This window comes from Rhinolophus sinicus, linkage group LG16, assembly GCF_036562045.2.
Source record: "Rhinolophus sinicus isolate RSC01 linkage group LG16, ASM3656204v1, whole genome shotgun sequence".
In the NCBI taxonomy this organism is placed as follows: Eukaryota; Metazoa; Chordata; class Mammalia; order Chiroptera; family Rhinolophidae; genus Rhinolophus; species Rhinolophus sinicus.
Window position 1 is genome coordinate 31226065 of NC_133765.1, and position 23326 is coordinate 31249390.

The following is a 23326-nucleotide window of genomic DNA, read 5'->3' on the forward strand; positions in this document are numbered from 1 at the left end:
GGCCACATGTCTGGTTTTAAAAAGATGAGTATCTCACCCACCTCCCACCCGGTTATTAAATAGCTACAATGTGTCACCATCAGGGCTTGTTGTGTGTAAGTCCCACGATTAGCCCCATTTTACAGATGAGGAAAGCAAGGCTCAGTGTGGGGCAGTTGGCTTACCCAAGTCACTATGTTATTTTCCTAAGCTGCTGTAACAAAGTACCACAGGCCAGGTGGCTTAAAACAAGAGAAATATATCATCTCGCAGTTCTGGAGGCCACAAATCAAAGTGAAGGTGTCAGCAGTGTTGGTTCTTCCTGAGGGAGAGTCTGTTCCATGCCCTTCTTCCAGCTTCTGGTGACAGCCAGTGCTCCGTGGCTTGTGCAGGAATCACTCCAGTCTCTGCCTCCGTCGTTCCCATGGCGTCCCCCCTGTGTCTCTGTGTCTTTACATGGCCCTCTCTTAGAAGGACACCAGTCTGGATTGGGGGCCCACCCTGCTCCCATGTGTCCGCGTCTGAATGTAACTTTCTGCAAAGACCCTATTTCCAAATAAGCTCACATCCTGAGGTACCAGGGGTAAGGACTGCCATGTATCTTCTTTTGGGGAACGCAGCCCAACCCCTGACATTCACAGTGCAGTTGAGGCCCCGAGCTGGGTTGGTTCCAGTCCAGAACCCTCCTAATTATATGCTGCCTGCTGCGGCTGGCTGCCACTGCCACCAAAGGGCTCCCGTCCAGTGGCCCTCTCCACCAAGCACTCCCTGGCTGGTCTAGGGAGCCACTGGCGCCAGTTTCCCTATACCTTGCCCCCACTTTAGTAGACCCTCTTCGGCTACCTAGAAGCATCAGAGAAGCAAGAGGGACAGGGCAAACCCCACAGCGCTCCTTCTGTACCGACGGTGCTGTCTGCAACCCAGAAGCAGAGGAAGAGAGTCCCTTTAGCTGCAGTTGCTCTGTGGTGCCAACGAGTGCCCAACCCACTGCTTACCTGAGGTCCCTCTGCAGAGAGAGAAGCTGCAGATGTGACGAGTCTGCGGTAACAACACAACAATGAGAACTAGCATTTATTGAGCACCGACGGTGTGCACCCACCCTATTCCAGGTACTTCCCATGTTAACTCGTTTTCATCTTCCCTGGAGCCCTTAGACTGGAATACCATTAACATTCCCATTTTATGGGTGAGGAATCCGAGGCTGGGGAGATGCATTTAACTTGCCCAAGGTCTTGAAGCCAGGACGTGCAGGGCACAAGCAGGGTGGCTCCAGAGTCAAGGCTCTTGGCCACGAAGCCCTGTGGCCCCTGTGGCCCACGGGAGTGTTGCCAGAAGCACCCCTGCCTGTTGCCATTCAGCTTGAGACTTAGCAGTGTTTAAGGGGGAACTCACCAGCAGTGTATGATTCCACTTCTATGAAATGCCCAGAATAGGTAAATCCACAGAGACAGAAAGGAGATTAGTGCCCACTGGGGGTTAGGGGGGCAATGGGAGTGACTGCTAATGGAAATGATAGTTTCTTTTGGGAGTGATGATGATGAAAATGTTCTAAAATTCATTGTGGTGATGTTTGTGCAACTCTGAAATGTAGTGAAGACCATGGAATGGTACATTCGAATGGGTGACTTGAATGGCATGCGAATTACATATCTCAATAAAGCTGTTAGAAACCAAAAACCAAAAAGGGGGATGTGGGCAGAGTGTGGCGGTCGGGAAGACCAAAAAAGGATCGGGAAAGCAGAGCAAGGGGTGGGACCCAGGCATGGCTAGGGGCCCGCAGCCAGGAGGAGGCTCAGCCTAGGGCGGCAGAGAGCGCTGGGGCACAGAATCGCCAGGGCTGGCGAAGGACAGAGCCACCAGGTGAAAATGAGGGGCCCGCATGGTTGTCATCTCGAGAGGCCAGACAGGCCTCGGCTTTCTCACGTGGTGCTGCCCCTGACAGCGGGTGGGAGGCGAGCCAGCTAATGAGGTCACCCTCCCCAGACAGGATCTAACATGGGAAAGAATATGCCGCCTGGCGCAGGCCCAGAGGGCACATGTAGACCGACTGCACCATCGCTGGCAGCTCCGTCCCTGGGAATGTAACCCACTAATTAGATAGATGTGCCCAACAGCTCGCACACCCTCACCAGAGAGCAGGTGTCACGAGGGCCAGAAGCTGGCCTTTGAGTCTGCGATTCTGGCAGGAAAGAGGGCAGAGTGGAGTGTCTGAGGTTAGGTCTCAGTTAATGTTGTATTTCTTGTCCCTGCTCCCCCAGAGAGCCTTCAACGCCCTGTGTCACAGCACCCACTTGTACGGCCGGAGGCTGGTCCTGGAGTGGGCCGACTCTGAGGTGACCCTCCAGGCCCTGCGGCGGAAGACGGCCGAGCACTTCCACGGTAAGGCTGGTGGGGATGCCGAGAGAACTGCCCTAGACTGGACGCGCCCGGGCGCCAGGGAGCCCTAGCCTTCCTAGTCGTGCCCTTTCGGCTTCTGGTCGGGTCTGGTCATCGGGAGGCCTGGCAGGAAACAGGGGAGACGAGGAGAGTGGGTCAGGGTGTTTATCCTCCCCGCCTCCCTCCCTGCTGGGTTGCTGCAGGCTGGCTGACACTGCCCCCACACTGCTCCGTCCGGGGGTCCCCTCCCCCCAGCGCTCTGGCCGGCTTCTGCTGGCTGGCATAGGGAGTCACCAGCACCAGTTTCCTTATACCCTGCCCTCCCTTTACTAGACCTTCCTTGGCTGCCTGATTTAAGGACCATCCACTTCCTGCCAGGACCTAACTCCACCTCTTACACATCTTGGTGGTGTCATGTGTCCTCACTGATTATTCAGTCCATCCCCAGAGAGTACTTAGTGAGCACCCACTCTGCCCTGGGGCTCAGGGTGACCCAGCGGGGCCCTGGGTCCTGGTGGACGAGGCCGGCACATTGTTTGAGCCAAGGTCCAGAAAGGCTTCCCTGCAGAGGTGACACTGGTGCCCATGAAAGGGCTACCTGAGCAGAGGGACCCCAAGGTTGGTGCAAGGGTGGCACATGGAGAAGGGGCAAGGGGCCAATGAAGTCAGAGAGGGCTGTGGCTGGCTGTGAAGGGCCTGATGTCCCACCTGCGGTGTCATCCTCCATGCTCCGCTGCCTTCCTCTCCCTAGTAAGTCCCATGGGACAACTAGCGGCTCCACTGCACTGAGGTGCTTTCCCAGAAAGGCCATGTTCCTCCAAGCGCCTGCCACTGCTCCCCTCATCTGTCCCTGTCCCCATCCGGCAGCTGGAGGCCAGTGGTGTCACCTGGGGTCAGTCTGCAAAGCCTGCCCTTCCCCCATTCGTCTGTATAGAGATGGAACCTGGGATGTGATGGTTTCCTGTCCCAGCCAGTGACACTCGGCCTCCCAGATCAGACAGCAACTGAGGGGCAAGTTGTGGGGGAGGTTACCCTTACAGAGCTGTTAGTTTTCCAGTCGGGTCTCAGTGGTCTTGCTTGAGGCAGCAAGCAGGCCTTCTAAGCAGTTTCTCAGTGACACAAGACTGCATCCGGTGTGCCTAGAACACCAGAGACAGGCTGAGAGGCCTTTGGCTGTAGTTCAGCCTGCCAAACCCTTCAGAATACCCCTCCTGCCCACCCGGTGGCCTTTCCGGCCTAATCCCCCACACGACACCACCCACAGAGTTCCTTTTTGGTATAGAGTTCATTACTCCCCATTATTAGAGTTCATTATTCCCCATTCGCCAGGCAGGACTCTGTGTCTTTGCATATGCTGTTCCCTCTACTGAGAATGCCTTGCCTTGAATATTTTTCTATTTTTTTTTACATGGCAAGTGCCTGTCCAACCTTTAATACCCAGCTCAAATGACGCCTCCTACAGGGAGCCTTCCCTTTCCCCACCCCCTCCTCAGGTATCAGTCATTGCTCCGTCCTCTGCTTCGCCACCTAAACTTCCTTGCCGTGTCATCATTTGTTTCTCTGTGGTTCCTATCGTGACTGGACTCGTGCCTCCCCCAGAGTGGGGACTGCTTTGTGCTGATCAGTTCATCTCTGGGTCCCCAGGCCTGGTGCGGGTTGGGCTGTCGTCAGGCCAGGGCTGGGGAACGTCTGAGCAGAAGTGAATGAGAAACCAGACAAATCAGTACTAAACACACAGTCGCTGGCTCACAGCTCAGTAAGTCCCCAAATCCTGCCGTGCAGAAAGGGGACCTGTCATTATTGACAGCTATTGACAGGCCCAAATGCACCCGTCGGCAAATGTTTGTGTAAGGGACTCTCCCGGTCCCCTCCCCACCCACCCGCCCCCCGGGCCAGCAGGCTCAGCGCTTCCCCTGGCATCGGAGAAAAGTCCCCTTCAATAAATTGAGTTCCACAGACAGCATTATTGCCTCACCCCGGCCGGAAGCTTCTCTGTGGGATTGACGGTCTCCACAGCTACAGATCAGCTGCAGGCTGGGGCCCAGACGGGGCAGAGGCAATAATAATAGTAACAAAGACAACAGTTTATTCGTATGCGTCTTCCCATGAATTTCCCACCAGCCTGTGTGATGGGCACGATTAGCCCCCTTTTATGGATGAGAGGACTGAGACCAACCAAGCATTGAAGTGACTCGTGACAACTGCTGTTTATGAGGGACTTACTCTGTGCCAGGGGCCCCCCTCATTGTGTGACACGCACTGTCATTTGTTCTCACGGCCACCCTAGCGGCTGTAGGTACTGCTGTCTCCATTTTATAGACAGAGAAACTGAGTCTCAGCATTGTGCCCAAGGTCACTCAGCTAGAAAGTGGCAGAGCTGAGATTTGCACTCCAGACCAACTCTACAGCCCCACACACACTGCATTACACCAGCAAATGCCATTTTCAAAGAGTCTTGGGCCTGCATTAGATCAGGGGTGTGTATCTACTGCATGGCTCTCTTCATCTGACTCATCTAGACCCTGAATCTAGAATCTACCGGGTTCCTTCCAAAAGTGGAGGGAATGAATAATAAATCATAATGGCAAACGTCGTACAGCCCTTGAGAGTTGACACAGCATATCCTCGTAGGAGCCCTGTGGTGTGTTACATTGTCCCCATTCACAGATGAGAAAACTGAGGTGCAGCGGTGGGGTAAGCGCCTGAGGCCAGGGCTGAGTGTCCGAGCCGTGTGCTTGGACTCCCCGTGAGTTGCTCTGGAGGGCGCTTTGCCCTCCCAGGTCCTAGAAGAGGCCACCAGCTCTGAGCTAACCAAGCGTGCAGAAGGTGAGCACCGTGAGACCTTCGTGGGGTCCTAGCGGGGAACGGAATTCACCCCGCTGGTTGACAGGAAGAGGCTGTAATGCAGGAGCTGCTTACAGAAGTGGGGGCGGCGTCCAGAGGTTGGCAGCAGTGAGGAGCTGGTACCACTCCCCACCAGACATGGGGAGGAAGTGATGTCCCTGGGTCGGTCCGGTGAGAGCAGGAGCCTAGGGGACAGCCACCCCGTCCCCTAGTGTGGAGGATCATAGCCACTGCCAGAGAACTACACCAAGGCAGGGAGGGAGCCGGGGAAGAAATGCCTGCAGCGTCCTCTCCTCCACCCTCTGCATCTATAAGCCAACATCCCCCCCCCCCCGCCCCAGTGATGCCTTCCAGGGGCACAGAGCAGGGCAGAGGAGAATATCCAGCCTATAGGGTGCGCCACAAACATCAGAGCATATGGCTGGGGTGGGGCCGGGCTATCTGGGGGGCAGGAGCAGCAGTGCCTGTTGGCGAGGATGCAAGACGCACTCGTGACGTGCCCGTCTGGTGGGTCCCAGCAAGCCCGGCCGAGTGTCAGCCTCCAAGCTCGGCTCATCTCCTGGGGCATGAAATGAAGAGGCAGCAAAAGGGGGCCTGAGCATTTGGGGGCCAAAGAGCCTGCAATTCATTACCAGTCGTGTTTTTACAGCACTCTTTTCCAAGAAATACATGACAGTCCTTGGAAAACCAAAGAACGCTGTATCCAGAAAACAGCAAGATAGGGGATAGGGATGTTGAACCCAGAATCCACGGATCTTGTCTTCATGTGTCCTCATCCAGGGCTGGCCTCAGAGGGGCTGTGAACACCCAGAAATGCTGTTCTCCTGTGTGCGTGCATGTGTGTGTGAGAGAGTGCGTGTGTTTACCTCTCTGACAAGAGGATCTATTGTTGTCCTCAGATTTTCTATAAGGCCCTGGTCCCCAAAAAGTTAGCTTCAGGAGAAAGAGCGCTGACTTTGAAATCAGCAAGACCTGGATTCTGTTGCCTCCCGGCTGCGTGTCCCAGGACACGTCGTGGTGCCCGCTGGGGTTCCGTTTCCCATTTACACATGCGTATAACAAAGGCGCCAGCGCATGGAATTGTGGAGAACATGCTCAAGGGAATAGCAAAAGCGCATGAGATGCCGCTGTTTTTGGTTGTTGTTTTTTAATCCACACAACATACCTAGGAGGTAGATACCATGAATCTTCCCATTTTACAGATGAAGGTACTGAGCTGAAGTAACTTACCCAGGGTCACACTGGTCGGCAGTGCTGGAAGCAGTCTGGCTACAGTGCCCCACACTCGGTGACTATTCCACCCGTCCTTTTCCCAGCTAAACATGACATTGGGGGGAGCGGTGGGGTTCAGGTGCTCGGGAAATGTCAGCCCCTCTCACCCACCCACCCCATTGTTTGTTTGATCACTTCGTGCGACAGGAAGTGTCCATGGCAGGGCTGCTGGTCTCCTGTCCTTCTGGCCAGACCCTTTTCCCCCTGCTCTGCCCCTTCCCTGTGGTGAAAAATACCCAGCTCATTTGTGTTGAAACCCGCATTGTTCAGAGCTTCCAGGGCCCTGGCAGACTCAGAGGGCAGGCGGGCTCCATGCCCAGTTCCCTCCTCCGGCCCTGAGCTCTGCCAGAAAGGCACTCAGGTCTCAGGTGGAGGCCGGGAGCCCCATTTGCCCGGCCTGAGCACCAAGGCCACGACAAAGCGCTCCCTGTGGAATGGGGGCCTCGGAATGAAAGGCAGGCATCTTAACCATTCACAGGGCCCTGCAGGAAGCTTGCTGGTGACACCCGTGGCCTCTGATCTGCCCTAGGGGACAGTGGGAGGTGACCGGGGTAGATAGAATAGAGCTTAGGCCCCAGCCAAAGCCCTCATTGTGGCCTGTGTAATCAGCGTAGTTACCCAGAGTTCACCCCGACCCCTGGGACTCAGCTTCTTCAGCAGGCCAGCCCCTACCCTGGGGGAGACTGGAGACAACATGCTGGTGTGCCAGGGCTGCCCAGCCCCCGTGTCCAGCTTCCTCTCCTCCTGCACGTCCCTGGCGAGACTAGGGCGAGCCTGGGTCAAGGTAGACAGCTCAATGTGCAGTCCAGGCTGCTAACACTATTAGTGTTGGTTCTGTAACAACCTTCATCTATCAGGCCTCACTCTGTGCCGGCTACTGCGTGTGGGCTTTCACAGGTATTAATCCTGCAGAACCCCAGGAGGTAAACACTGAGGCCCAGAGAGGGCAAATAACTTGCCCAAGGGCACCCAGCTACTAGTGGCCAAGGCAGGAGTCAGAGCTGGGCCTTTAGCATCCTGCTGGATCAGGTCATTGTTATCAGCAGATGTGCACCGATGCCCCTTACATTTTACCTCCATGAATCAGGCAGGTCACTCGGCCTCAGCTTTGGCATCTGTACAATGGGACCACGGTATGTAGCTCATCAGGGGAGTTGTGGCCCTAAAGGAGGTGATGCTGCTGAAGCGTCTGTTGCACAGTGAGAATGCGACAGGTGCTGTTCATCCTCTCATTCAGGGCACTCGGTCTTCCTCTGGGTGCCTAAGAATACGCCCCATTTTCTGTGCTTTCTGGTCAAGCCAGGCTAAGGGAGGCTGCTCTCTGGACAGAGGAATGAGACATAAAGAGAGCCATGGTTTTGCTAAGCCTGAACAGTAACGTGTGTGTGTGTGTGTGTGTGTGTGTGTGAAAGAAAGAGAAGAGAGAGAAAAGAGAGAGAATGAATATGAATATGCCTAACGCGTGGGCAGTGCTCAGGATGGCGTGTTTGCATCTGACTCTAGTTGTCACCTAGAGTGCATAGCCCTGTGTCTGGCACATGGTGGCCCTCACGGTGGGACAAGGAGGAGCATTCTTAGTGTCCTGCCTTCTGACGCAGCTGTGGGAACTAACCGTGCTGGGCGCTCGGTCTACTGCTTGCTGCTTATCTGGAGTCCTTTACTGGCAAACAGAAGAAGCTGCTTTTAAACCTCCCAGCAGCCCCCCAGGTGGAAGCCTTCATTTTATCCATTGTCCCTGGATAACGGCAGGGACATGCTGTTATCGGTGCACATCTGCTGATACATTTTTCCCTTACAAGTTGATGCTTACGAAATACCCATGAAATTAAATAACCGAGAGCAGGTCTTTGAAAGTCATTTGAAAAGTTGCCCTGACTAGGCAGAGACCTTGACACCAGACAGGTGCTTTTGGAAAGGGACTAGAATAGCAAGGCAGCCGTTGGGCACAGAACCACCCTCCCCTCTCCCCAGCCTGCCCCAACCCCACCCCCCTTCATGGCGCCCGCTTTCTCAGCTCGGCCTCCCCTGGCAGGTGAAGTGCAGTTCTTCTTCCGAGCCTTGCATGTGGGAGGGTGAAAGGAGAAAGCAAGGAGGGAAGAAAGAGGAAAGTCGGCCACTGGCTGTGTCCTTTTCTTCCCGAGCCTGTTACAAACCAGCAGGGTCGCGGCATCGAGCTTTCAGGGCCTGGCAGGCCGCGGTGCCTGCGAGCGCGCCGAGAGAGTATAATGGCACGGAAGCAATCCGCCCGCAGAACCCTCTGTTTTCGAGTGCGCACAGCTAGGGAGGCCCAGGCAAACAGGCTTTTATTTGGCCGGGGGCACGGCTCTGCTTCCAGGCGTTGTCTTATTCCAGCTGGGAGAGCTGATGGGCTGTGGTTAGCGCCTGCACCTTTCACCTCCAGAGCTGGGAGCGCAAACATGACCGGCATGGCAAGTGGCTGGCAGTGGCGCCGTCCCCCACCCGCCTGCCGAGCCGGGCCGGGCCGGGCCGGGGTGGGGGATCTCTCTGCAGGCACAGATGGGTGCCTGGCCCATTGTTGGTCGCTGGCCTCTAGCACATAGCTGCCCTCCTGGCCGGGCAGGGACGGAGCCTGACTGCTGGAGTCCTGGTCCCATTAGCCCGGCCCCAAAGTTCTCTGTGCCTTTAGGGTCCAACCAGTGTCAGAGAGTCGGCTAGTCCCCAGCACCCCTTTTCCTCTCAATTCCCCCATCACAGCCCTCACCTCATCTTCCTGCTACTCTGTGTTCACAGGTGCAATTGTCTGGTAGCGCTTGTCCCCACAGGCTTTCCCCACCAGGGGATAAGGCCCTGGCCCTGCGTCTAGCATGAAGTGGGTGCTCACCACCTATTTGTGGGGTGAATCGCCAAAGGTAACAAAAAGGCGCCTACTTATCAGGACGGCCCTCTCTAATTGGGGCTCGGTGTACTGGGCACGGTGGAAGTGTCAGTTCCTCTTCACTGTCCCCCACAGGCGAGGAACCAGGGCTCGGAAAGGCTGCAGTGTGCTCAGACCCCACGGTCAGTTAGGCGTGCAGCCAGCACAGGAGCCCTGTCGGGCAGCAGCCTCACCTTGAGCCTGGGAACACCACCAGCCTGAAAAGAGGCAGTCGTGTGACTTCTTATTAAAGATCAGGTCAGGTGAAAGAGAAAGAAAGAGAGGGAGAAAGCTTTGTCGGGGACCTGCCATGTGCAGGGGGCGATGCCAAATGGTGTCCTATACTCAGTCTCATTCCCTGGAGAGACGTGCTGTTTCCATTTTTCTGAGGTGCACACTGAGACCCAGAGAGGTCTTGTGATTTGCATGAGGGTGCACAGCTCTGCACGCTACAGAACAGATAACCTATTTTACCACTCCCTAGATCCCCAGTAGTTCCTGCATCCCATACGGTCCCCCTTTTTTAGATCTGGGCTCCCAATCCACGTGGGGCTATGGTTGCAAAGTAGAGCCAGCCAAATGCAGCCCGCAGCCTGTTTGTGTACGGAAAAGTTTTTTTCGCACGTGGCCATGTCCATGTACCCATGTAGTGTCTGGCTGTGTGCTCACACTGCACTGCAAGGGCTGAGCTGAGTAGCTGTGACAGAGTCCCTGTGGGCCATAAAGCCTAAAATAGTTACTGTCTCACCCTTTACAGAAAAAGTTTATAGCCCTTAGGCCTTGTGAAGTGGCTGTTTTATCCAAAAGCTGCAGGTGGCTGGCTCCTCCACCATGACCTCCGTTTTCCCAGGGAACATACAATTCTAGATGCCTCATAGCCGCACCCTTACCCCCCACCCGCACCCCACCACCCTCCGCTGGAGTCCTCCGCTTAAGAACCCCAGTTTTCCCTGGGAAGGAGTCCCCGTTGCTTGGCTTTCTCCCTCCATTTTCATTCATTCACTCACCCAGTTCTTCACTATCACCTAATTATCAAGCCTCATTCAGCACTGAGAACAAAGCAGTGAACATGGAGCTGATACTTGAGTGGGGGAGACAGATGATAAAAAAAGAACAACTAAATAGCAATCAAGTTCTGATGACAGCAGGCCCTGTGAAGGAAGTTAGGAAGGAGAACATACTATACTCCTCAGGGGTGGGGAAGGGGAGAAGAGATTTCAAATACGGTGGTTGGAAAAAAGTCTTTCTGAGGAGTCAGTATTTTCGTGTGAAGCAAAGGAGCCAGCCAGCCAAAGATCTGGGTGGAAAACATTCCAGGTAGGCAGGGGTTACCGCAGGTGCAAAGGCCCTGGGACAGAAGCATGTTCCCAGCAGGCCATTGTGATAAAGTACAAGTCTAGGGTGGGGAAGGCTGGAGAGGTGTGTCAGGGAACTGGATTTTTATTCAAGATACAGTGAAAAGTCCCTTGAAGATTTAAAGAGGGGAGTGCCATGCCTTATTTACACTGACAGACTCATTTACACTGCTGTGTAGGGCATGCAATGTAGTAGGGGGCAAGAATGGAGCTGGGGTTCCCACTGTAGTCACCCCAGGGAGCGAGGGTGGTGGCCCGGGTGGTGACAGAGATCAGGGCGTAGGAAGAAGCAGGTGGAATGAGCATTGTGGTAACATTTGAGCCGGCCACACTTGCATCTGGAAGGCAAGAGGGAAACGGAGGCCTGTGCAGAGACCTTTGCCCCTCAGAGGATGGTGGCGCCAGGAAGCTGGGAAGAGCGGGTGGGAACGGTGCGGGGGGCAGATCTGGGCACACTGGGTTTGAGACCCCCATCAGTACTTCCCGTGAGATGTCAAGCACATAGATCTATGAGTTTGGAGCTCAGGGGCGAAGTCTGGGCTGAGATATAAATTTGGAAGTCATCAGCATACAGATGATATTTAAAGCCTGCAACAGTTCACCACCACCCCCACCCCCCATAACTTCATCATTCATAGGATGGCACATTTTCACAAGATCGGGGACCAGGAGAGCCCATTATCCCCACGCCAGCCCTGGCAAATATGCCTCCTTGATCCTGGCATGAAAACATCATCATGGGGCTTTAAAAATCACAGCCAGGAAAAGTTCAAGCAAGTATGTGAAGCCACAGAATTTATTATTCAAAATACCCCTTGGCCTTGGATCTTTCCAGCTCCCTGGAGGCAGATGGGTCCCGTAAGCTCCCCTTGCCTCATTTTTATTCCTCCATTTGGTGCCTCTCCTGCCCTCCTTATGGCTCTGCTGTGGCTGAGAAGAAAAATCAAGAAGTAGAGACTGTTTTGGTCAAGGCAGCTCCTAGGTGGCAGCTGCTAGCAAGGGTGCAAATGGCTGGCTGTGGGGAAGGAGCTGAATGTTTCTCCCTGCAGAGGTGCTGGGGAGGCTGGAGCAGGTGTCTTCTGGGTCACCCCTCCTTCCGCCCCCCACGCCCCGAGCCTCTTTGAGTGGTGTTTTGGAAATATTTCCAAGCGCTTCAGCAATATCCTGCACACTCTCTTCTCTTTCCCCCGGGAGCGGCTGTCCGTGCGGGAAGGTACTTGCTCCCAATCCAGCTAAATTGTTATTGACTTGTGTTCTCTGCGTTCCGCAAACATTTCACTCAGCCATCGCCAGCAAGGCCAGGATTCCCTGCTAGGGCTAACGGGGAAACCAGCTGTGCGGGCCATTTCTCCTGCTCTTCCTCATCCATCACGGAATTAAACTGACAGAAGGAGAATTTCAGAGTGACTTGGGAGGGAACGGGGCTGGGCCTGCATTGGACGAGGTTCTGGGGCCTGGGGACCAGAATGCTGGAAATAGGGGCTAGAGGAGGGCGGACTCCCCTCCAGGGTTGCAGCTGGAGGCAGGGGGCGGCCGGTTTTGTTTGTGAACTGTAGGCTGGCCCAGGCTGGAGAAACTCAAGGAAAAAACCGGCGAGAAGGTTGTTATTACTGTTTTTTCATGATCACAAGTGAAACCAGTGAGGTTTTGTAGACAGGAGAGAGAATAAATCAGAGGCCGCGCTGGTGAGCCATCGGCTGAGATCTGCCACAGATCTTTATTTTGACTACAAAACATGAAAAAAAAATGCTTTTTTTAAAAAAAACAACAATTAATCACCACTCTTTGGCTGTCAGAAAATTTGGCCTGAATTTGCAGATTCTGGCCTCTGGTGAAGAATCAGGTCTGACCACCCTGGTCCTGCATTCCCATGGGACAGTCGGGCTGAGTTGCATGGGTTTTTCCTTGGCCACAGTCTGCACCACTCCCTACCGTCGCCCACCCAGACTCTCTGACGCCATCCCGTTCCTGCCTGGCTCCCAGGCCTTTGCACTTACAGATCCCAGTGCTACACGACATCCCACCCTGGACCTATCAGGCGATGCTCCCATTTCTCCCCCTTCAGTCTCTACCTGCAACCCAGGGCCTATACCAAGAGAAAGGGACAGAGAGCTAATGTCAACCAAGCCCCTAGAAGGTGAACGCTCCCTCCAGGCCCGAGGCACAGAGTGAGGGATGCCTTCCACCCTTTCCTGGTTCCTTTTTCTCTTTTGCTCTGCGATGAGTCACCTTCATCTGCACACTCACCTTCCTCTCCGCCTGCACAGGCTTCTCCAGCATCTGTAACTAATACAAACACAGGCAGGACCAAGCCCCAAAGCCCCCAGGCTTAGCCCAGCCCCACGGCTCTACCTCGGGCTAAATCCATGCTAATCCAGGCTGACTGCCTTCACCAACCCCTGTGCACCGGGAGCCGCCAGTCCAGCTGCCGGAAACCACGGCACACCCACGACTCCCGTGATACCCAGAACACAAAGCGAGGTCGACCCGTCGGGCTGCGCTGCAGTCTGCTTCACAGGAAGCCAGGGCCCTCGGCACATCTTTATCATCAGCAGGGATCGCAGAGGCCTCAATAGCCTGTGCTCACTCCAGGCCACCGAGTCAGAACTGAGTCAGTGGTTTCTAGGTGATTCTAGCAGGTGGTTGGGTTGACATCCACTGGCCGCTTGAGAAGATAGTTGACGCAGGTAGGAGGATGCTCTTTTGGGATCAGTTTCCTACCTTTCCTGTTGAGTTCCTTTGAAGGATGGCTGGCCTCGTGTCTCCACCACAGGGTGGGCCACTGAGCCCGGGCCTCCCTGTGGTGTGACAGGAAGGCCCCCCAGCCTGATCTTTGGAGAGTCTGTGGTCGTGTGACTTCCCCAAAGCCACGGAGCAGCTGCTTTCACATCTGACAATGGTGGGTTTTCTGGAAGTCCACACCCAGCCTGCTGTCCAGAGCCTGAAGAGCGCTGACTGAGGCCTGAGGACACGTGTTCCCTTCTGGCCCTCAGCACTGACTCAGCCTGCGGCTTCTCAGTTGCAGGTTCTCTGTCTGCCTTCTGGGTGTCCTTGCAGGACACTTTCGTTGTTACTCTTAACATTTACTACTCACACCTCTGCACGCCTGGCCCTGGACGAACCCTACCGCTAACCCTTCTACTGCTCTGAAGCCCTGTCGGAGCTGGGTACCACGCAGTTACTGCAGACTGAGAGCACAGAGGTGAGGCCCCTTGCCCCAGGGGCCCCAAGGCGCAGCAGGCTTTGAGCCCAGCAGCCGGCTCCAGCCGGCACCCCACGCCCTGGGCTCACAACCCATCCTCCCTAGCTGTTCACCCTGCCTCTTCTCTGTGCCTTTCAGAGCCCCTTCTCCCCAGCCAACCGTGCGCCTCTTCCCTCCCTACTTGGCTTTCCTCAATCCTGAACAAAACCCCAGGAAGCGCTTTTTCTTGTCCTCCTATAGCCCCCCCACACACACACACACACACACACCCGCTTGTGCCTTTCTCTCTGCCTGCCTGTGCCTTCCACGCAGGGCGACAGCGCCAGCCAGGGACGACAGAGAGACGCGGGCTGGCATTCTGTCAAGGAATTAATTGAAAAATAAAATCATTAGATGGGAACTCCAGAAATGCAAAATGGTGGTTGGAGGGGGGGGAGGGGGCAGGACTGGGGGGTTGTTGGGGGCCGGCTGAGCTTTTTGTCAAGTTAATTTCTCCGGTATTGATGTTGGGTGACATTCACTTGTTGTTTATCTTTGGGTGCAGCTGTAATACTGAAAGAAAACGCACAGCTTGTTTCGTTTATTTATTTTACACCTTTCTCCGGTTCTGCATTATGTTTGTTTGGTGAAAACCCACTGAGGCTTTTGATGTCGGGGAAGTGGGATCTCAGCAGCTGTTCCCGGCGAGCAGGGTGCTCAGCACGCAGGCAGGCGGGAGGGGGGTGCTGCGGGTCGTTTGGTGGGAATTCGGGGCCCACCACGTCCTAGGGGGGCAGGCATTTGGGGCCTGGCCTGAGACAGATGCCCGTTCCCACGAGACCAGCAGGGCGAGCCAGGCCTGAACTCGGTTGTCCTCGCAGGCCCCCCGGACATGGGTCCTGTTTTCATCCCCAGTGTCCAGACCCAGAGAGTGGAAGTGACTTGCCCAAGGTCACCGAGCCACTAAGTGGCAGAGCTGGGACCTCAGTTTGACTGACTTCCAAGGCCATGAAGTTAGCCATTCGCCAACCTGCCATCCATACCCCTCGGCCCATAGCAGGTAGTGGGTACCCCGGTGCCTCCGTTTTCCAACCTGGTGGGGGGCGAGACATGCTTTATTTGGCCTTGATGTACTAGCCTTCCTACGACAGTCCCCACCCACTTGGCCCTCACTGGGCTAATGGCAAAGAGAGACATGTTAAATCAACACTTCTTATAGGAGTAATAGTAACGAAGATATCAATCTCAGCGCCACTGATGGGCCCTCCCCAGGTGCCAGGCCCTGCTCTTTTCACTCACCACAACCCCACGAGGGAAGTATTAATAGTGTCCCCATTTTACAGATAAGGAAACTGAGGGGCTAAGTCTGCTGCTCACAGCCACTCAGCTAGTCAGTGGTGGGGCTGTGGTGTCAGCACCCGCATTCCTAGCAATTATACGTGATAAGGAGAAGTAGGGCTGCTCTGAGAGACTTTCGCAGGAAGGAGGACCCCTCCCCTGCTCCAGATGGTCAGCGAAGGCCTGTGGGTCAGCAAAGGGTGACCACAGAGGAGGGAAGGGGTGGAAGAACTGCCCTGTTCCCCCGTTTTATACGTGACAGATTGACCTTGGACAGGGTACGTGCCTTGCCGGAGGTCACACAGCTTGGGAAGTGCCAAGGCCAAGTGTGTCATCCTAAAACCAGACCTGGTGACCGCATGCCTTGTCACAGGGCCCTGTATGGCCTTGGCCATGCCCCCCGCCCCCAAGCAGGGCCCCTCAGGAGACACCACGTGGCACAAAGCAGATAGCAGGTGTGGGTTGCGAAGCGGACACACCAAGTCTGCCACATGTTAACTGGGGGGCTCGGAGTGTGCGCCTCTATCTTCCCACCAGTGAAATGGGGATGATAACTCCCACCACCTAAAAGGGGCCCTTATGAGACTCCGGCTGCGTCCCCCGCCTCCCTCTGGGCCTCAGTTTCCCCAGCCAGATGACATCTGGGGTGCCTCCCAGCTCTGCCGCTCATTTGTTTTATTGCTATCCTTATATTACCAGTTTTATTTGTAAAAAATTACCCACCTTGTAGTCATTTATTCTTTCATTCTTGCATTCGACAAATGATTACAGAGCACCTACTATGTGCTGTGCCCTGGGACACAGCCGCCAATAAGACAGACCCAGCCTCCCCCTCCTCCCCCTACCACCATCCCCGTTGTTAGTAGCTGGGAGGGGGACGTCTGTGACAGGCCCGCAGGCCCTATTTTGCTGCCCTTCTATTTCCCGGCTGCTATTACCTGCCCACAAATTCAATTTCCAGAAGCCATTGTGCACCTCCAGAGCCTGGCGATTATAAGGAAACCAAGAGCATCGAGGAGGCAGCAGGAAAGGAAGTGGGTGTCGGAGCCACGGGCTGCCGCCCCTGCTCCCAGCCCATCCTGTCCCCTCTCCCTTTTCATGATTAACAATGATGGATACAGCTGCCAGGCCTTGAGGCTCCCGGGGCAGGCGGAGGAGGGGGGAGCAGCCTCCCACACCTTCCTCACCCTCACTGAGTGGGCAACTCCACCCTTGCTCATCCCCCCTATTCAGCAAATACTCATGAGCCCCCAGCAGGCGCGAGGCTGTGTGCTAAGGCAGGGGACACAGAGTGGATGGGACAGCGCCCCAAACAAATGCCTGCCGTAGGGAGAAGTGCAGAGAGGGGTTGAAGGTTAGGGGTCCTGTTTTAGACAGTGGTCAGGGGAGTCCTCTCTGAGGAGGGGACTCCAGAGCTGGGGTTCGAATAAAGGGCGGGAGGCCTGTGGGTATGGAGGTGTCGAGGTGGGAGTGCACTTCACAAGCCTGGAGGGGGAGCCAGCTCAAGTGACACCCTCTGGAGGGCTTGGGTGTCCCTCTCTGTGCTATGCACAGCCATGGAGCTTTGAGACCATGGAGTGCTGTGCTGAGAAGGATCCCTCGCGCTGCTGTGAGAGAATTAGAATTGACCGGGTTGGTGAGGACAGGCCTGGAGTAGCATGAGACGGTGAAAGTGCTTGGATTGGGCCGGTAACCGTGAAGAAGATGCGAGGAGTCAGTGCCCTGGTTGGTTTTGGAGGAATGAGATGAAGTACGCATAAATAGGCTCCGAGAGGCCAGGTCACTTGTTCAAGATGACCTAGGAAGACCTGAGATTCTCCATCCCTGGGCAAGCAGCAGGCTGGGCTCATGCCCGCAAGGAGCTCCCAGCCCAGTGGGGAGATGGAGACAGAGGGTCACGGGGGCAATCTGCAACGCCTAGAAGACATCACAGAGGTGTTTGAGCTGCAGACGAGAGGGTATTGGGACAACCTCTACAGCTGCCTCTCTACAAATTACGTGTTATCTGTGAGTGAGGCTGACCATTAATGAGTGGTTAGACTAACTGAGGGACTGACAAAGCAGGCCAGCCTCCAAGCACAGCTCCCCTACCCCATCCCCTTCCTGGAGGGTCAAGGGGACCAGTGCACCTTATTTTTACCACCCTTTGTCTCCCTGGCATTCTCTGGCCAGCACCAGAGACTTTCATGAAAAGTGGAAAGACTATAGGCTTTGGTGTGGCTTGGGTTCAAATCCTGGCTTCACTTCCTAGCTGAGTGACCTTAGACTTACCTTTCTATGGCTCAGTTCCCTCACCTGTAAGAGGCAGTGCTAGTACCTACCTGTGGGATTGTTGAGAGTAGAATCGTAGCACACAGTAGGTACTCAGTCAGTAGCGTTTGGGGCCCAGAGGGCCTATATTTTGCTGAGCCCATCATGCTCTTTCATATGGTCATGCTGTGCATCTGCACCCTTTGCCCCTTGCCTCACAGAGAACTCCTCTACATTCTTCAAAACCCAAGTCAAATAGCCCCTCTAAAGCCACTTCTGTTATTCCCTCCATGCCTCTTCTGAAATCCTTGAGCATCTATTCACCCAGCATCTATTGAGCACCTATTGTATGTCAGTCATCTGCTATACGATTAAGAGTCTGCGACCTCCAGGAAAACAGAATAGCTTCTACTTATTTCCTCAACCATCGCCCTGGCTTGACTCAGCCTCTCTGAAGGTTTTCAGCTCCCTCCGCCCCAAGGCAGGCAGAGATTGGTTAACAGCTGCTGGGAGGAGGCCTTCCTCACTCCCTTTCCTCTGTGGGTGGGAGATGGAGAGGGGGTGACCTGCAGAGCAGGAAGGTTTCTGGGGCCCAGAGAGTCAGCTCCCCACAGCAAAGCTGAGACTAACCCGAAGTTTCTCTCTCCCCTCTTGTGGTTTCTCCCCGCTGGCCTCTCATACCTCCTCCGCCTTGGCTGTCTCCTGTTTCTCATCTTATTTCTTCTGCCTCTTCTCTCCTGTGTCTCTCACCACTTCCCTCTCTTCCTGTTCTCTCGTCCCGTCCCCCCCCCTCCATTTTGCTCACCCCTCTCCCTCCCCTCTGCTGTCTCTCTCTTCCTGCCTCCAACCCTCTCTGCTGTTCTTTTCTCCTCTCTTGCCATCTGGGCTCCCACAGAGCCCCCGAAGAAAAAGCGGTCTGTGGTGTTGGACGAGATCCTGGAGCAGCTGGAAGACAGTGAAAACGACAGTGAGGAGCAAACCCTTCAGCTGTGAGCTGGCACCGAGAGGGTACGTGGCTCTAGGGCCCTGGGGACTGGGGACAGCCGCTCTGGCTTCTGCGCTCCCTACCATGTGGGCTGGGAGGAGCAGTGCGCACAGTGGGGTGGCTACGGCAGGTGGCCCCACCCTCTGCAGGTCCAAGGTCGTAGGGGACGATGGATGGCATCAGTCTACTGCCCAGAGCCTGGGATCCTGTGCCGCCAACACCTGCTCTGTGCCAGCTTGGGAGGGCCAGAGGGCGGGCCAGTGTGGCCACGTTAGGAAGCCTTTTGTGGTAGCACAGGGACCTGGAAGCAGCAGGAACAAACCAGGCCTCCCCTCAACCCCCGGCCGTTTGCGGCTCCCACTCACTCCTCCTCCCAGCATCCCTGAGACACGACAGGGCCCCGTCTTGCTGGTAGGAAAGTCAGGATACAGAAGAGTTCCGGGTTTGCTCCAGAGTACACAGCACGTGGGAACAAGGACCCTCGTAGCTCGCTGCCCCAGACCCATTGGGGGCGGGGGGGGCTAGAGGCAGCTCCCTGAAGTGAGGCCATGTGGGCATGAAGCCCTGCTCCACCCAGCTCGGGCCTCGGGCCGCGGACCCCAGGCCCCCTTCCCAAAGCTCCCTGGGCCCAGCCTCCTCCTCACTAACTAGTTCCCACCTCATAGGGCTTTAGCGAGAAAGGAAGTGCAGCAATAATCTGTGAAAACCACCAGGCACAGTGGGCATGTGAGACAGGCTCCAGGAGTTTGCATTCCCCCTCTCCCCTCCAGGACTGCTGAGCTGGAGTTCCCACCTACATCTGTCCGAGGGCCTGCTCTCTGTTTGGGACTCGGCCTCTGTCCGGCCCCATCCTCGTCACCTGGGACCACAAGCTCTGGTGACACAACCGGCCCTGCTGACCTCGGCCTGGGGAAGCCTCTGAGCTGCTCACAGAGCCCAGTCTGCCAGCCCAGACACCAGTCTCACTGGTTGAACTCAGCTGTGTCACTCATGGCGGACGCCCTCTGTTCACGGGCTGGGGGCCCTGTGAAATGCATCCAGGTTCCCAGCCCTGGCAAACAATGTCACACGGCCTCTCCCAGGTTTGGGGCCACCAGTATGCCCACATCCACTCCCGCCTGGAGATACGGCCCCCGACAGAGAGGGCCCGTGCCCAGCACACACCAGGAGGCAGGAAGGCGGCGAGGAAAGAGCTATGGCCCATGTGACCTGGGTCTGAATCCTGGCCTGGCCATCCCCAGCTATGTAACCTTGGACCAGCGAGGTCCCCTTTGACCCTCAGCTTCTCTGTCCATAAATTGGGGTGATTTTGTGCCTACATCAGAGATGGTGCTTGGAGTAAATCAGTCAGTGCTCGTCAGCACTTCGGTTTACTCCTGACTTTGTGCCTCTGGATGGGGCTCCGAGTGAGAGTCCAGGAATCTTCGTGCGTAAAACTTGGTGTGTGCATTGTTGGGGGTTCCAGTCTCCATCCAGTTTGCAGAGTGGCCTGGGACTCAAGCCCAACTCCACAGCGCTGGCTGCCCCTCAAGGCTAAGCCTCCTCCCCGTGTCCTGTGGGGCAGGTGCGTCCTTATCAGCCCTGGCTCATCGCTAAGAACTAACAGAAGCAAAAGACACAATCCCTGAGTGGCTCATACCAGCTTTTACAGCAGGGTGTCCCTCAGACATCAGGTGACCACAGCCTTCTGGGCCGGGCGAGGCGGTGGGGTCGCTGTTAAACCTCCCAGGCCAGAGCCTCAGGTGACCAGGCTCCCACGTTTCCAGGTCTCTGGGTGACAGGGCTGGGGGCCACCCCATTCCCTCCCACTGCCTTCTTTTAGGGACATGGGGTCCTTCTGGCTAAACACGCAACTTTAGTAGTTCCTAACTGTTTAAAGCAGAAGTTATTTTCAAAGGGAAAGGGACAGGGCTCAGGATTACACAGTCACTTGTTCAAACTGCAGGCTGTCCCCTGCACTAAGTGCTGTGACAAAGGAACAGGGACAAGGCATCTGACACAGGGACGTGGGGGCGGGAAAGGAGCCAAGTGTGTCTATTGTGATTTTTATTATTATAATCATCACTATCATTGTTCTAAAACAAAGTAAAAGAGAGCGAGGTAATACCGTGTTTCCCCGAAAATAAGACCTAGCCAGACAACCAGCTCTAACGCGTCTTTTGGAGCAAAAATTAATATAAGACCCGGTCTTATTTTACTATAATATAAGACCCGGTATAATATAATATATAATATATAAATAATGTAATGTAATATAATATAATATACATATCGGGTCTTAATATAGTATAATACCAGGGTCTTATATAATTTTTGCTCCAAAAGACGTATTAGAGCTGATTGTCCGACTAGGTCTTATTTTCAGGGAAACACTGTAATAAGGTAAAACTAGGTCATTCCTGGGCCTGGCCCAGAGGAGGCGCCCGTCTCTCCCCCTTTGGGGACAAGGAGCCACATGAAAGCGTCTTGGGAGAAATGCATCCATCCAGTGTGTGCAGGGTGAACGGGGGACTCTGAGCGATGGATAGCCCCTGTTGTCACCAGAGAGGTGGGGCACGGGAGAGCTGTTACCAGAGTCCAGGGCGGGACCCTTGGTGGAAACACCAGGCAGGACAGAGGGAGCTTCAGTTGAGTTTGAAGTGATGATGGGACATCCGTGGCCCGAGCAACCAGAAGATCTAGGAGAGAAATTGCAGTAATAAAGCACAGAGGGAAGAGCTGAGGATGGAGTGCCGCCCCAGGGTAGCGGGCCTCCTGGTCCCTATATAGATTCGTGCGGGGGAAGGACAGGATCATCCACTTCTCAGAGGGGTCTGCCACCCCAAATGGTAAGGCTAGAACCAGGAAGAGAATGTGGTGCAGGCAGGACTGGAGCAGGCGCCCGGGGAGGAGAGGTGATGCTGAGAGCCCGGGGACCACGGCTCATCGGGGACTCTTGCACCTGACCTGTGAGCTCTCGTGTTCAGGAGTGGGGCTTGACTGGCAGGGGGAGAACTGGGGCAAACTGTTTGCAGAGATGGAACCCCACCTGTATGCCCCATGGCTACCCCCTGCCACCTGTTCTGACCCCGGCAGGTCGAGTGTCCCAGGCTCCCTGCCAACAGGCTTCCAGTCGGGATTGGCCAGGGCTGGGCCCCCGCGGGTGTCTGGGGCTGGGGAAGAGAAGCCAGGGCATTCCTCGCCGTCCCTCTGTCCTGCGTGGTGTCTCCACCAAGGGTCCAGCCCTGGACTCTGGTAACACCACTGCCTCCCTGAGGCCCTAGGGGTGAGGCCACCCACTGGTGTCTGGCTCCCAGCTCTTCCATCTCCTTTGTAACAAACTCTCTGCCTGAAATCCCTTCCATGGAACTCGGTTCAGTGCTGCCTGGGGAGGCAGGAAGGAAGCCCCATGGTGGCCTCATGGAGGGACAGAGGGAAGCAGAGCCGGGAGGCAGGAGTTTGGTTGGGGTGTGCACATGGGGGTCCAGAAGGCTGAGCAGGTGGAGACCCCAGGGAATTGCTGAAGTTTGATGGTCTGGGGGTGAGGCCCTGAGGAGCCTTGAAGGGTGGCAAAGTGTTCAGAATGAGGGGCCAGGCTTGGGGAAGGAGCAGAGGCAGCTGAGCCCCTGGGCCTGGCAGGCAAGAGTGCTATACAGACACCCTGGACAAGTGAGCTGATATGCAGTCAGTCTGCAGGAGGGGAACAGGTGGTCAGATGGGGGCAGAGATGAGAGACAGTGGGGTGCACTGCAGCAGGAGGGGTGGAGGGAGGGGAGAAGAAGGCCCTGGCCCTTATTCCAGGAAGGCCTGGGTTGGAATCTCAGCTCCACCCACCTCTGCCTGTGTGACCTGTGGTATGGGTTTCAGCATCTCCTGCCTCAATTTCCATATCTTTAAAATGGGTACAATAATTCCGGCCTCATAAGATTTTTTTTTTTTAGAAGATTATGGAAAGCACTCTCAGCAGACTACTCCATGCCTAGTGAACACTAAATAAATGGTAGCTGTCATTATTATTATTATTATTATATTATTATTATTAGACAAAGAGGAAAGCTTGTGGGGCTTCACCCAGTGAAGGCCCAAAGAAGTCAGACCCTGGCCTGTGTCTAACAGGCCTGCTGAGCTCACAATGGAGGCATGGGCCAGCATTGGCAGTCGCCGGGAGGTGGTCATGGTGGAAAGGAGTCCGCGTATCCAGGAAGGTGGCCTGGAGCAGGTGCCATCTGCCCCCCAGCCCAGAGCAGGCCAAGTATCACACTGTTTACCCCGTCAGTCCTTGCTCAAAGCCAAGGCCAGTCCCAGGGTAGGCTGGTGGTTGCCAAGGTGCATAGTTGGGACACAGGCATGCCCTTTCCCCAGTGTCGCCGTGTTTGTTCCTAACCCTTTCCATCCTGGGGTCACCCGCAGGCAGGATGCCATTGCCACAGTAGTCTGAAAACCAGACCCGGGCCCTGGGTCAGCGCTTCTAGGCCAGTCCAGACTTACACAGTCTACAGACTGGTCTTCAGCAAAGACCCACTCCCGTGGGGTGATACCGGGTGTGCAGTGGAGACCCAGGCCAGGCCTGGAGGTCTGCTTCCTCCCCCCTGGGAAACGAGAGCTGGCACACTCCACCGGCTCGCACACTCGGCAGGGGCCAGAGTAGAGGAACGAGAGACCATAGTGAGCCAGGTTCCCTCAGAAGCACCTTGACTCTGGGGAAGCGCCAGGCACCCTGTGGCTTCTCGGGAAGGAGAGACAGAAAGGGTAGAGGCTGGCAGAGCGAGTCCTCAGAGCCAGCCGCTAACCCTCACCCCATTCGTTCATTCATTCATCCATCAAACACTTAGTAGGTGCCCCTGCGTGGGAGGCACGATGCTGGGGCCAGGAATACAAGCCCAGAAATGCTG

General features: G+C 55.4%; 1 protein-coding gene across 2 annotated transcripts in view; it reads left to right on the forward strand.

Moving 5' to 3' along the window:
- RBM19 (RNA binding motif protein 19) overlaps window positions 1–23326 on the forward strand; it is a 127190-nt gene that overhangs the window by 91874 nt on the left and 11990 nt on the right. The window contains exons 23-25 of one of the 2 annotated variants that reach the window (XM_074321072.1): window positions 2238–2358; window positions 18366–18478; window positions 19226–19818. In XM_074321072.1, coding sequence (XP_074177173.1) covers window positions 2238–2358; window positions 18366–18463 — 219 coding nt within the window. In that variant the 3' untranslated portion in view covers window positions 18464–18478; window positions 19226–19818. Of the gene's footprint in view, window positions 1–2237; window positions 2359–18365; window positions 18479–19225; window positions 19819–23326 lie in introns of those variants that run through there. The other variant, XM_019734080.2, reaches the window with a different exon arrangement.